Source organism: Pipistrellus hanaki (genome assembly GCF_964339955.1).
Source record: "Pipistrellus hanaki genome assembly, chromosome: 1".
In the NCBI taxonomy this organism is placed as follows: Eukaryota; Metazoa; Chordata; class Mammalia; order Chiroptera; family Vespertilionidae; genus Pipistrellus; species Pipistrellus hanaki.
The window spans coordinates 170,156,020-170,169,804 of NC_140503.1; the positions used below are offsets into that span (position 1 = coordinate 170,156,020).

The following is a 13,785-nucleotide window of genomic DNA, read 5'->3' on the forward strand; positions in this document are numbered from 1 at the left end:
GTTTTGTGTCAGAATTAGGACATCCCAGTGAGAGGATTTTGAAAGCACCTGGTGATAAGGCATGAAAGCCTGTAGCCAAGGCAGAGTAGAAGGATTCAGTGAAACAGAATCACCAAGATACATTTAAGAAGAAACTTTTCAAGGGACCAGACTAATTTGAACCCCACAGGTGAAACTGCACAAGTATATTCAAAGACTTGTCCCAAAACATACCTGGTTCTAATTGAAGTACAAGAGGCTCACCACCTCTTTTTGCCATTTGGCAATGACATTTGGAAATACCAAAAGCAAAAGAGACACTTGAGTTATTCATAATCCTGATAGCTTGGCTGAAATTCCATTTATTTCTTGCTCCCTTAAGAAGGCAAATGAAATACAAGTGATAATATTGTGATTTTTAAACTGCTCTAATTAATGGATAAATTATTTGTGGTAAATGAGTATGAGTGATAGTATTGTGCCAGAAAGCAGCACTCCACAATGGCAAGGCAATAGTGCTGCCTGGGGACTCATAATTTTCCGTCTCCTTGCCTCCTGGAGTCCTGAGTGATCTGTTTACCGAGCTTAATTATTATTATCTCTTAGGAATGTGACATCCTCAGCCATGTTGACAACTGGTCAATGGTTCTTTTAACCAGTTTTAAATTTAAAAAAAAATATATATATATTTTATTGATTTTTAACAGAGAGGAAGAGAGAGAGAGCTAGAAACGTCAATGAGAGAGAAACATCAGCCAGCTGCCTCTTGCACACCCCTGCTGGGGATGTGCCCGCAACCAAGGTACATGCCCTTGACCGGAATTGAACCTGGAACCTTTCAGTCCGCAGACGTATGCTCTTCCACTGAGCCAAACCCACTTCGGCTTAACCAGTTTTATATATCAAGATAAGAGGTTGTCTTTAAAAAATACATATTTCTATTGATTTTTAGGGAAGAGAAAGGGAAATGATGTGACAGCAGGAAAGATCATTTACTTCCCCCACTGGGGATTGAGTTTGAGACCTGGGCATGTGCCCCAACCCACGTGTGCCTGACTGGAATTGAACCAGCAATCTTGTGGTAAGACATGGGAAGAGGTCCAAACAACTGAGCCACAGCAGCCAGGGCAACAGGCTGTTTTTGAGTAAAGTTTGTCATTTGAGGCATAGCAATTGTGCTTGCCAGGTACTTGACTTCTGACTTGGTAGACTGACTGACATGCTTACAAAATCAACTGTCCTGAGGAATCTCTCTATATAAAAGCCTAAGCAATTGGTTGACTGGTTGGCTGGTAGCTATGACATGCCATGACCACCAGGGAGCAGATGCTCAACGCAGGAGCTGCCAAGCCACAGCAACTTTGCAGTGTCCTCTTGCCCACTGTGGGACCTCTCGGGGGATGTCGGACTGTCAGTTTTGGCCCAATTCCCCACAGGCCAGGCTGAGGGATCCCACCTGCTGGAGGGACCCCGCTCATTCCAGACACCCTTCGAGCCCTGCAGCCACCCCATGTAGGAGGTTGGCTGGACCCATCTCGCTCAGTCCTGCCCTGCCAGCCACCTTCTAATTATTTTCCTTTCAATGTGCACAAATTTATTCTAGTGTTGAGAATAAAATGGAATATCCCCAAGCAAGTGTTTGAGAACCATTAAGATGGGACCTGAGATAACATTTTGGGGTGGGGGAGAATAAATTAAGTTACTTAGATGTTTTACTAGAAAAGGATGGCCACTTATTTTGAAGGATAGTTCTTAAACGGGTGGCATTTTCTGTTGAGTAAAGCTGAAATGAGGCTGTGATAATGGCCCTGAGAGCTACCTGGAAATCACTAGGCCATACCTGGAGTCCTTTCATAAAATGAATTTATTTCTAGGCTCTCCATTCTATTCCTTTGGTCTGTCTTTATCACAGTACCACTGTTTTGATCACTGTAACTTTGTAATAAGTTTTAAAATCAGGAAATGTGAGACTTTCAACTTTGTTCTTTTTCAAGATCATTTTGGCTATTTGGATACCCCTTAAGATTATGTATTAATTTTAGCATGGATGCTTCTATTCCCACCATTACTACTCTATTGGGATTTTTGGTAGAGATTACGTTACAGACTCTACATGGCTTTGGGTAGTATTGACATCTTAAAGGATATCAAGTTTTGTAATTCATGAACATGGGGGGGAGTGTCTTTCCATTTATTGGTATCATTAATTTCTGCAATGTTTTATATAGTTTTCAGTGTAAAAGTTGTTTGCCTCTTTGGTTAATTCTTATTGATGCTGTTGGAAATGGAGGACAGCACAAATTTTAAGGATGATAGGCTTAACATTAAGTCAAGGTTTTTATGATTTTGTTTCCTTGCTCTTGTGGGCTGCTGCACTAATAGATTTTTGGAGCTTTAAAAAAATTTCATGTAATTAGTTATTACATCTTACAGTCTATGCACAGAGCTGCCTCTTTCCAATTTAACTGAAACTATGATAAAATAACTTGCTAATTTCCCAAATTATCTGTAGCACCTATAACACTGCTGGCATATGTAGGTAGCAAAAAATAAGGAGAAAGAATAACAAAAAACCATTTTTTTCCTTCTTTTTTTAGATTTAAAAAAAAATCAATCTTTATTGTTCATATTATTACAAAGGTTCCTCATTTCTTTCCCCCTCCACCAGGTTCCCACCCCACCCTCCACCCCCTCCCCATCCCCCATTGTCCTCATCCATAGGTGCAGTTTATGTTCAGTCTCTTCCCAAATCCACCACTCCCCTTCCCCGCCCCTCCCCTCCCCCCGAGAATTGTCAGTCCACTCCCCTCCCGTATCTCTGATTCTATTATAACCAACAGTTAATATTGTTCATCAGGTTTTTTAATTTCCTTTTTTAAATTAATAAACTTTTATATTTTTAAGAATAAATTTTAAAATCTAATAATTTTAAACCTTGTTTTTTTCCTGCCCTGGGAACTGAGAAGCAAACTTGTTTACATGTAAACTTGCCCTTAGGGTAGCCATTCAAATGTAAATGGACACATTGTTTAAAGATAGCTGCCGGCTGGAATTGGATTACCTGTTCTGGGTGGGAAGGGCTTGTCCTCCCCTTTCTCCATTAAAATTAAGGTGTTAGCTTTAAAACCTCTTTTTGGCAAGAGACCTTAAACTTTCAGAACTTTAAATTTTTCAGGTAGTAAATCAATAACTTAGCATTTTCTCAGATCAATAATACCTCCACATGCCCAAGAATACACTTCACACAAAAGACATTTCCAAATAGATCCACCAACCTCATCCAGACCCCACACAAGGCACTCACAGATCAACACCCCAGCTCTACATCAACTCAACACATCCAGATCTAAGCCTTCATCACTTGATTCAGCAGACCTTCAAGTTCCCCCAAAAGTTTCCAGCCATGCCTGGGGCAGGGGCAGGTGAGGAGCGAGCTGTTCTGGGTCAGGCTGCTCCTGGCCTGGCCTCTGTTGCTCCGGTCCGCTCCACAACCAGCTGCTCCGGGTCTGGCCGCTGCTGCCTGGGGCCTGGCTGCCGCGGCTCCGGGCCTGGCTGTGCCCCCCCCCCCCCCCCCAGCTGCTCTGGGCCCGCAAAAAAACATTTTTTAAAGGTGTAAAAAGACAACAACAAGCTAGGCTAGATTTATTAGATTTTATTTTTCCTTATTACTCTTAAAATTCAGCTTCAAATAACCAGACTTCTGAAATAACAACTCTTTCCCAGGCTATAACCCTTTTTTAGGAGACAGATTTATCAAATACAACCATTCCAGGATGTCTCCACTGAGAATTCTAACCCAGTTACAATCTAGGTACATGTAACATAATGAATATAGCACATACCATTTCTTTCCTTCCTTTGCTAAATGCCCCCCCCCCTTTACCCCCCGCAAAGCTTGTTACTGAAAGGTGTTAGAATATCATACTTTCCAAGAAATCTGTCTACCAGTGCTAATTCTTGGCTCAGAATAAAGGATCTCCTGGTCAAGAAAGAATTTAATATCCTGAGCTTATTGTTCTCTGCCATGGATATAATTAAATTGCTTTACTTAACACCCGACTTAGCCTTCCTTTCAATACTTTTTATTTGCAAAAGTTAAACCCCATCTTAAAAACTAACCATTTGCTTTACGACTTGTAGAGGGGAGACTGGGGAAGACCGGTGGCTAGTTTGTAGCTGGAGACTGAAAAGGGCAGGTATTTACTTCTGAAGTCATTTCGTGGAAAAACGGCAACTGTTCCTCCACCTTGTTCTGATAATGAACATACCTACAGGCCAGGACCAGAAAACTCTTGTCCTGAAACTATAATATATTACAATATTGCTTAAGTACATTTAGAATTTATATTACTCTTTAGTTTATTGTCCCTGAGCTTGTGTTCACAGTTTGGTAGAGATATTTTAAAGAGGTAGGTAGTGGGGTTGAAGAGGAAACATTGTTCATGTTTAGCAGCACTTGGGAAAATATGTAACGTCTGTCATTTTGATCCTAGATAACATCTTTCCTCCTCAAACATGCAAATGTAATAGAGGAAGATGATCATTTTTCTTTATATTCTTATCCGCTAAGGACCCTCTCCTATATCTACCAGTGTTAACACTATTCACTCATATGAATAGCTCTTTCAAAGACATGCCGTAAAATAAACCCTTCAAAGTGGGGTTGTCTGGATTTAGAAGAGAGAAGTTCAACTGAGTAACTTTTATTTATACAGTCATTAGGGAAAACGGGCAAAAGTTCCAGCGCCCCAACCATGTCTTCTTCCTGGTCCTGGTTTACTTAAACCGTTTCCATCAGCTCCGGGGGACTGTACGGCCTGCCTCTGGGGAATCTGACGTCTCACACAGGGAGGCACGTGGTCCAGGCGTGGGCCTCCAGCCTTACGCTGGGCTGGTGGAGTACTGCTTCATCAGCTGCTCGTGACAGGGATTGCAAACTCGCTCGGGCTTAATGCTTGAAGGAAGAGGCAGTTCGTTTGTTGAACAGGCATCACAGAAGGTTCCTCTGCAGTTCTCACACACATTCTGTAAGGAGAAGAGCGGGTTAGGTGGGGATGAGAAGGGACAAGCATGCTTAGGATGTAAAAGGCCAAATACCATCAACACTTAGCGTCTAATCAGGCTCTGCCTTGAATGTTTGCTATGCACAATCTCTGCCTACAGAGAAGCTTACAATCTAGTTCTTAAGATTTTAAATGAAGAGGATTAAGAAGGACGGATAATACACACATTCCTTATCTTTAGGATACATACTTTCCTTCGCTATATTCACTGTTAGGTAGACGAAGCTAAAATTAGTTTGCAAATGCCTAAGCATCCTCCAAGGCAGGCAGGCAGGCAGGCAGGCAATGACTTCGAGATGGATTGGGTAGCAGCCCAAGATTAAAGCATGTGCTGGGCATGAACTGAAAGTGTAATTCCTAATACACAGATGTGCTCAATGCTTTCCTGTGATGCTCTACAAGCAAAGCCTTTGGGATGTCAGTGCAACTCCTCGAATCCTGTCCATAGGGACATTAGTCTCTTTATTAAGCACTTTGCATCTTCAGAGGCCGAGTGGCAGGACAGCAGGTGGGTCACCATGGCAGTGCCACTGATGAGGCTGTGGTAGGGTGGTGCACACAGCCCCAAAAGTCCCCATACAGAGACAGTGACAATTTCCCTACAAATACTGCTACTTTCTGTCTAACAATCATCTCCCCGGAGGGTGCAGCGGAGGCAGGGACCACTTCTATTTGAAAACGGGGAGGAATTTTCCTGGCACAATGAGTTATTTTGCATGGCTTAGAAGAGAGAAGCCAGAATTAGAAGAGCAGTTTCTTCTATATTTCTGAAATTTGTTAAAATTCAGCATAATGACAAATGATGGTAGGCAGGTTGTAATCCAGAAGTTGGGTATGTTTTCTTATCTCTTCCAAGCACTTGCTTCTCACACTCCTGGTCCATGACATTTCTTGTGACTCTACTATGAACAGGGCATGGTATTAGATGCCGAAGGTCCTACTGTGAGCAAGGCACAGCTATGGCAAAGACACGCTTTCTGAATCTCTCTCCCTCTGACCACTCCAGTAGCATAACAAACGGGGAAGGTGCTCGGGTAGAGATCCTTGAAGATCTTAGAGGAAAGCAAGTGGTTGAGAGTGAGCTCGTTTCCCTCTCAGAGGTTATTTCCCCAAATAATTCAAGGAACCCCCTACCTAAAACCTATCTCATCTGTTCTAAGCAGGATGGACTACTGGGAGGAGTGCAGACTTTGGAGTCAAAGTCAGGGCTCTGCCACTTAGGAGCGGAGTAACTTTGGGAAATGTATTTAACATCTCCGAGCCCGAGGTTCTTCATTCATTAAAATGATGGCACAGAGGACATTAGCTTCACAGGAACGGGGACTTGGTCCACCCTTTGCTCATCGTTTTCTCCAGCACATGGAACGTATATTCCACACTGCAGGCACTCGAGGAATATTGATAAGTTTATGTTTATTTGTGTTAAATTATTTTAGTTGCTTACATTTGTTTTAATGGGGATTTACCAACATGACTGGAAAAAAAAGGTGCATGTTCCTTTTGCCTTCTCCCACCCTGCACTCTCCTCAGCCAAGGCCCTGCTATTGGGGGGGGAGGGGGGAGGGGAAAGAGCTATGGTGTAAGGGCCTCCCTGTGAGAACCTGCTCATTTCTCACCAGTTACCTTTGTTAGGCTGCCACCTTCCTGGCAGAGCTGACACACCTGTGGCTCTTCAGAGAGCAGCGGCTGATCCTAAACCACACAGTGAGCCAGTTAGTTTCCCTTAACCCCAGAAATAGTAATACTTTCAGAATATGCATTGTTAGTTACAAAATTAATATAAGCACAGTACAGACTATCTGGAAACTGGCAAATTACATAGAGTCCCACCACCTTAACAAAGCTCTGATAATACTATCTTTAGCCTTGGAGCTTCTTTAATTTTTATAATAAAGTAACGTGATTTTATTTATAAAAAGAAAAGTATGTAAGTACGATGTAAAAAGTGGGGTGAGGGGAAGCCCCATCCTTCCTGAGTTCCTCTATGAGAGAATGCAAAGCAGTGAGCTTCGCTTTATATCCTAATGCATAACAGGGTAACTCGGACACAGAAGCATTCATCATCTTTCTCTTTGGGTTGGCAAATGCTATTTATTTGCATAGTATTTTACAATTACTTACTTAATTGTTTCTTTCTAAGTGATTGAGAAATATTCTTCTCTCTCCATTTTATATAGGGAAATCGAAGGGAAACGGAGGTACTGTGAGCTCTCTTAGGACCAATTTCTTAGGTGACAGAGTTTCAAATGAGAAGTGAGAACTAGTGTTTACTTAGGAGACTGAACAAAGTTGTGCTGCTCCCTGTGAGTTTCAGACCCTGTTAAAAAGCCAGGACACAGAGGCCTGTAGCACTCATCTCCCTTCATGCTGCTTTGTTTACAGCCAGGCACAGCACAGCCAGCCACACAGTTTGTACAAGATTTTTCTCAGAAAGGAGACTCGGTTACCTGTTCATCCACCGGGGGAGACTGCAGCCTACAATGGAAAATTAGAAACAGTAAATACAGCAACTGATTATATTTTCCCTTGTATCATTTCAAACGCACACAAAAAGCAACACCATGGTTCTCTCATGTTGTTGGAACCAATATAATCACTAATCTTGACCTTCACGGAGAGGAGATTTTGGTTGTTACATTTATCACTAGAATCTGACCCTTGGTCTACATTGTGGTTCCTGTTTAAAAACAGATTTGGAATTATAGTTTGTTTCCTTTTTACTACCCAGCAAACAACATTTATTTTTCCAAACCTGTAAAACTCCAAATGGCCAACACCATGTTTTAGTAGCTTTTTTCTATCTAATATTACAGAAATCTATTCACTATGCTAGAAATGTCCCTTCTTCCTAATATGTTAACATGTGAAGTTAATTAATCAGGGACAGGGATATGAAGGAGATTGTCACATGCTGATTTTCCCAACTTCAAATAGAACTTTAGAGGAAAGCCAGGTCCACTCTGGCTCTAGGGAAAATGTATCTCAGATCCACAGTGGTCCCACCTCCATTTGGCCGAGTGGCAGTGTGACCCGGTTTTCAGCTGTTCCTTGGACCACAACCCTAGGAAGCCCAGGCCTGCCCTGTTTTGGGACAGCCCTGGAAGCAGCTGTCATGTAGTGCCTTTTTGAGGTACTTAAAAAGAGAAGACAAGGTAAACAGGCAACTTGGGTGTGCCACCCAGCCTGTTTATGCTCCTTAAACTTTCTCATCTGTAAGGTAGGAACAGATTAAACTTCTGCATGGAGAATTACATTTTAAGGCAATGGTGAAGAAGAAATACATTACGGACATAAAGGAGTATTGTCTTACGTTCCCAGGGCCCAAATCAGAACCTGGGGTGTGAGACCCTCCTGACTGTAATGAACTGACTTTAGTCTGGAAGGAGCTGCCCCTGAAAGGCATTTTCAACTCCTGGTTAATCTCATGGCCTATTCCCTTCCATCGCTCCGGCCGATCTGATGTTACTGGGCTGTGTCTAAGGTAGGTCCTGGGTCAGACCAGGCTCTATGGGATTAAAGTTAAAGTGTTGGAATCACTCCGGCCTTGGCGGTGAGGAAGGGATACTTAGGCCGAGTACCTGCACAATCAGCCTGCTGTTGCACCGGGTGATTTATCGTCTCCAGCAGCTGCTTTTGCTCCAGATGACACACAACCTCATTCTTAAGGCATCAAAGCCTGGATGGGCAGGCAGATACCAAAAATACACACTGTATAGTTCTCTCAGAACCTTCTCAGGTATATTTCCTTGTTACTAATCTTTTGCTGTTGCAATAGACCTTAACTTTTAGAGCAGTTTTAGGTTCACTGCAGAACTAACTGAGCAGCAAGTCCAGAGATTTCTCATATATTCTGTCCACTTTCCCTAATATCAACACTCTGTATCAGAGTGGTACATGGTGTTATAATCAATTAACCTACACTGACATACCATAATTACTCAAAGTCCTTAGCTGACCTTAAGGTTCACTCTCAGTTTCCTACATCCTATGGGTCTGGACAAATATATAATGACAGGTATAATCACCATCCATCTACACCCCCTAACCCCTGGCAACGGTGTCCATGGTTTTGCCTTTCTCAGGATTCAAATAGTTGGACCTCCTTCATTTTTTAATGCAGTGGGATTATGTAATATTTTGTTGTATTTTTACCTTCTAGAATTATTGTTAAAAGTCAATGTCCTTTGAATGACATTATGCTCATCATTGTAGTGAGCAAATCAGATGAAGAATTAAGAAAAAGGAATAAAGTTAACATGTTTGAGACCCTTAAGAGAACAGACATAAGAGCAATTACTGGATTTCTTTGAAACATAGCTGCCTTTCTCTTAGCACACAGGTAGAAGTGAGTCATACTCAAGTAAATGTAAGAATCTAAGAAACGCCATGACGTGTGCTTCATTTTCTTGGGATACCAATCCAGCAGAGATTAGAGATAATCTTCTAAATGATAATCAGAATTTGGGAATTAACTTTAGGGAAGAGTCAGAGGACAGCTTGATCACCCTTCTTGTTTCTGAAATGGACTAAGTGGGTTTGGTTTACTGTGTTACAATACTTACTTGGTTTTTTATTTACTCACTTCCCCTTAAAAATGTCTTTCTAGAATATTCATATTAGAAGTCAGTGTCTGGACTTATCATTGCCAATGTATATCCAAGGCTCCCTCTTTCCCATCACCCCAAAATCACTTTATATCTTAGTTAATACTTTATTAACAAACACCTGTGGCTTTCTTCCAGGGGCTGTTTTAGTTTAACATGTTCCTCTTGAATTTTGTGCTTCCCATCCTGCCAAAATAAAATAGCTTAATTTATTAATGATTCAGAATGCTAAACGATGATATTTCAGTCATTTTTTCTTAAGCTTAGGTATAAAGCTAAGCAGCTTTTTAAAGGGAAGGAATTAAACTTTCAAGATGTTTTTTCTCATTCTTTACTCCAAGTGGTTTTTTATCAGATTATTATGATAGAATTTGCAACAAATAATTTTCAGAGTAGATATTTTCTTTAATTCTTGAGATTCAAATGAAAATTCAGAATGTACTAGTATACTATTTACTTGCATAGTGGGCTCAAGGTATCAGCTATTCTTAGAAATATAAAATAAGTAAGAAAGGGAGAAACAATTATTACCATTTTGGGTTCTGGCTTCTGGGAACTCTTTCCTGGGATGCTCCTGCTGTTCTTTAACCTTCTTTCTCTTTCCTGTTTTAGTTCTAACTCAAGCTGGTTGCTGGGATAGGTGGGAGAGGAAAAGGATGAATGTTTAGAGTTCTGAACTCATTCTAAAAATAATCCCAAACCCTTTTATTAAAGCTTAATAACAAAATTTCAATACTTGACTAATAAAAAGTTACCCTATATATGGACAACTAGGTTTAGGATCTCCCAGTGCAACTCTTAACGGAGAGTTGTGGTCAACTGAATGACAATTAGTAGCATTTACTATGACTGAAAGACAGTATTTATAAATTTTCAGCAGAATCAGTATATAAGCACTGACACTGAAGTCCCATTTCATATGAACGACTGTCTCTTCCTACAGTTATCAGAGTCACCTTCAACCACGTGTCCTTAGCAGCTATGAGCATTTATATCCAACACTCAAGTTCTATTTGAAGTGAGTGATTTTAGCACAGAAACGAGCCTCTGAGAGATAATATGGAAAAGTGAGTTGAGGGCTTGGAGTCAGTGAGAGATAGGCTTTTTAATTAGAATGTCACACTTATTAGTTTAATTGTGTGAAACTGGACAAATTTAATGCCTCTAAACTTTAATTTCATCTGAAAGTGGGGGTAATAAAATCACCTACTAATAGGTTTGATGGGGAGATGTTAAGAGAGAATGCATGTGAAGTGCTCAGTGAAGTATGTGGCACACAGTAAGAATTCAGAAAATGCTGTTACTATTAGTTTTATGTTGGCTATTTGATTCTCTCACTCTTTCCTGTATATCTGGGACCTTAGGTTGTAACTTCCTAATTCTTTGAACACAAAGGATATTGACAAGATTGTGGGAATGCTGTGGTATGTGAAGCTTTCTGAGTTCGAATAAGAATGTCAGAGAAAGGGCACTGCAGACAGAACGGAGATGGCTGGGTCACGAGAGCCCCTCCTCTCGCTGTCCAGCCTGAGAATTACCCACAACCGCCCTGTCGGCAGCAGCGCCCTCTCTTCACCGCTGCCTGGTGAGCTCCTCCACTTCCAGCTGCAGGCTGTTGATCTTGTCTCCGAAGTCCTGCTTGAAGAGCCTGTTGTCCAGTTCAGCAGACTGGCGGCCTCGCTCGGCCTGTCGCAATCTGGATGTGAGCCACATGAACTTGTGATAAAAAACAAAAGCCACGGTGGGGAGGAAGACCAAGTTCACAGCACAACATAAAACAACCCAAGGAAGAAGGCATGGAGAGACAGAGAGAAGACAAAAAATTCTGCAGGACACAGGGGAAGAAATTATGGGGGGAAAAGATGGAGAAGAAACAAATTCTAAAGACAAGCAAGATGAAGGTGAACCAGGCAGGAGAGAAGTGATTTTCCATTTTTTTTTTTTTATTCTAGTACTACAGTTTACAGCCATTAGATGATGAACAACAAAACACCACTTTTTAGAAAATCCATATCCAAAGCCAACCTCAAGCACATATATTAAAGTTAAATCCATTTTTTAAATTAAAATTTCCTAATTGGTTTGGTACTTTATATTCCTGTTTTATACACATAACTGGAACTTGCAAATGGGAAACTACCTTCTTATCTATGGAACCGGAACATTTTCCTGGTCCTTCCTCTAATCCACAAATTGTATTAAATCATTGGACGTTATATATCAACCCTTCCCCTGGCTTTGGGTTATTATATAAGGAGAAGCCGTTGTTAGAATTTGGCCATCTCTTTCCTTTTCTATTCCTGCCAAGTGATGTGAAATTGGATAAGCAATTTAGCCTGAGCCTGCTTAGAATTCCTGACCAGATTCTCTGGGAGATTCTGATGAATGTGTTCTTCCATATATTCTGTAACTCTGCACCTATAAAGAAACATGTTCTAAGAGGTGAAATATCCAGGGCTCTATAAAATAGAATTTGGAAGCATGCTATGTGTAGTCTCTAAAAATGTTTTATTTTGGTGTTTGGGCACTCCTAAATGCTCATAGAAAAGGCAATTTACCACAAAAGTTTGATGAAGATAAAAATAGGGGTAAAATTATATGAAATAAAAGGAGCGGAAGAGCACAGGATCTTCCATGAGGTTGCTCATGTGCTCTTTGATTTGACTTTGGTTCAAGTCTACAAGGACCTGTAAAAGCATACAGGAAATCTAGCTTACTCTTTTAATTCTGTTTTTTTTTTTTTTTCCAGGAAGCTATGAACTTCCAGGAGCAGGAAGCAAAGGGATTATTTTTGTTCCAACCTAAGCAGCTGAAATGCTGCAAATAACCTAATGAAAAAAAACACTTGCCATGACTTTTTGAAGGGATAAAGGCCTGTCCCCCAAAATTCAAAAGCCATTAAAAAAAAAAAAATCACATTATTTACAATGTGGAATCTAGAAAGGGTTAAATCTGTGGTCACTTAGAGAAATAAGCCCTGCTTATGATTGTTTGTGGACACCTACTGGGAATTTTTATTTTTAGACTAATAAAGATTGTTTTATTATTTATTTATTTCCTACTCTGGAATATTTCCTAATAATTAGATCGTTAGTTTCCTAGAAACTTTGGCAAATCCCTATCTAAATAAAAAATAACAGAAACTCTTAGGAAAATGTTTCTAGCATGGAATGACAGGCAGGAAACCATCACTTGTGTCAATACCTGGTTGTCTTTACTCCAAAAGGAAAAGCAGGATTTAAAATATGTGTAGTGTATTTTCTTATAGGAGAGGAGTGTTTTTATTAAAATTGTTCTCTGTGAACTACCTAAAGAGGGAATTGCAAGAAAATGGCAGAGGTAGAAGATGACAAATATTAGGAGGGTTTTCCCAAGCTTCCACATTATTATGTTATCATAAGTTACCTAATCGCTAATTTTATCTCTATGTACTTTATAGAAATGTAAGGATGCTGTTTTCCCACCCCCGAAGTCACTAAGGCAAAAAAGTTGCAAGCAATCTTGGTTACAGAGAATAGAATTGCAGGGAAATACTAAGCCTTATCCTGGCTTGGGGATTAAATCTACATAACAAAAGTGAAAAGGGGTCAGGGCCTAAGAGACCCAGAACTACTTTAGAGAGTGCAAGCCCATAGGTAGTCACCTGTAGTTCATTACATCGCAGTGGTAGACCAGGCTTGTTATACAGACAACGCCTCTAGAATCTGATATTTCAGGGACTGGGTTGTAAAACATCAATAATACGTATACAAAGCTTCAATTCCCTAGGCTTCTTTTTTTAAATGGAATATTTATTTATTGGTCAACTCAGAAGTAATTTCTCAAGGTTTATTTGGCATTTAATTGAGAACTTACACTAAATTTTCTAACTCTGGGGAGAAAATAAAGAAGAAATAACACAGCCTATATATCAAATTGTTTCTTTTTAAAAAGTCCAATAAATTCAATTTTTGGTGATGTTTTATATGAATCAGAGCCTAAATGTAACAGCTTTCAGATTTCTTCCTTTTACAATTCCGTTATGATATCAGACTTGCAAGGTGACAAGCTGCAAAATGCCTAATGAGGTTTGGGGATCAATTTATTTGCTGCAGTATTTAAGGCCTTTGCCTGTTTCACCAAATCCTTTTCACTAAGTT

General features: G+C 40.4%; 1 protein-coding gene across 11 annotated transcripts in view; it reads right to left on the minus strand.

The window, feature by feature from the left end:
- Positions 1-3,616: 3,616 nt before the first annotated feature.
- The window catches only part of RUFY3 (RUN and FYVE domain containing 3), a 68,164-nt gene continuing 57,995 nt past the window's right edge, over positions 3,617-13,785 (minus strand). For 3 of the 11 annotated variants that reach the window (XM_084889963.1, XM_084889967.1, XM_084889968.1), the window contains 6 exons: positions 11,223-11,342; positions 10,178-10,277; positions 9,768-9,832; positions 7,490-7,517; positions 6,666-6,734; positions 3,617-5,004 (listed from right to left, as the gene is read on the minus strand). In XM_084889963.1, the coding sequence (XP_084746089.1) occupies positions 4,861-5,004; positions 6,666-6,734; positions 7,490-7,517; positions 9,768-9,832; positions 10,178-10,277; positions 11,223-11,342 (526 nt within the window). In that variant the 3' untranslated portion in view covers positions 3,617-4,860. Of the gene's footprint in view, positions 5,005-6,665; positions 6,735-7,489; positions 7,518-9,767; positions 9,833-10,177; positions 10,278-11,184; positions 11,363-11,568; positions 13,779-13,785 lie in introns of those variants that run through there. The other 8 variants (XM_084889969.1, XM_084889964.1, XM_084889965.1 and 5 more) reach the window with 6 other exon arrangements.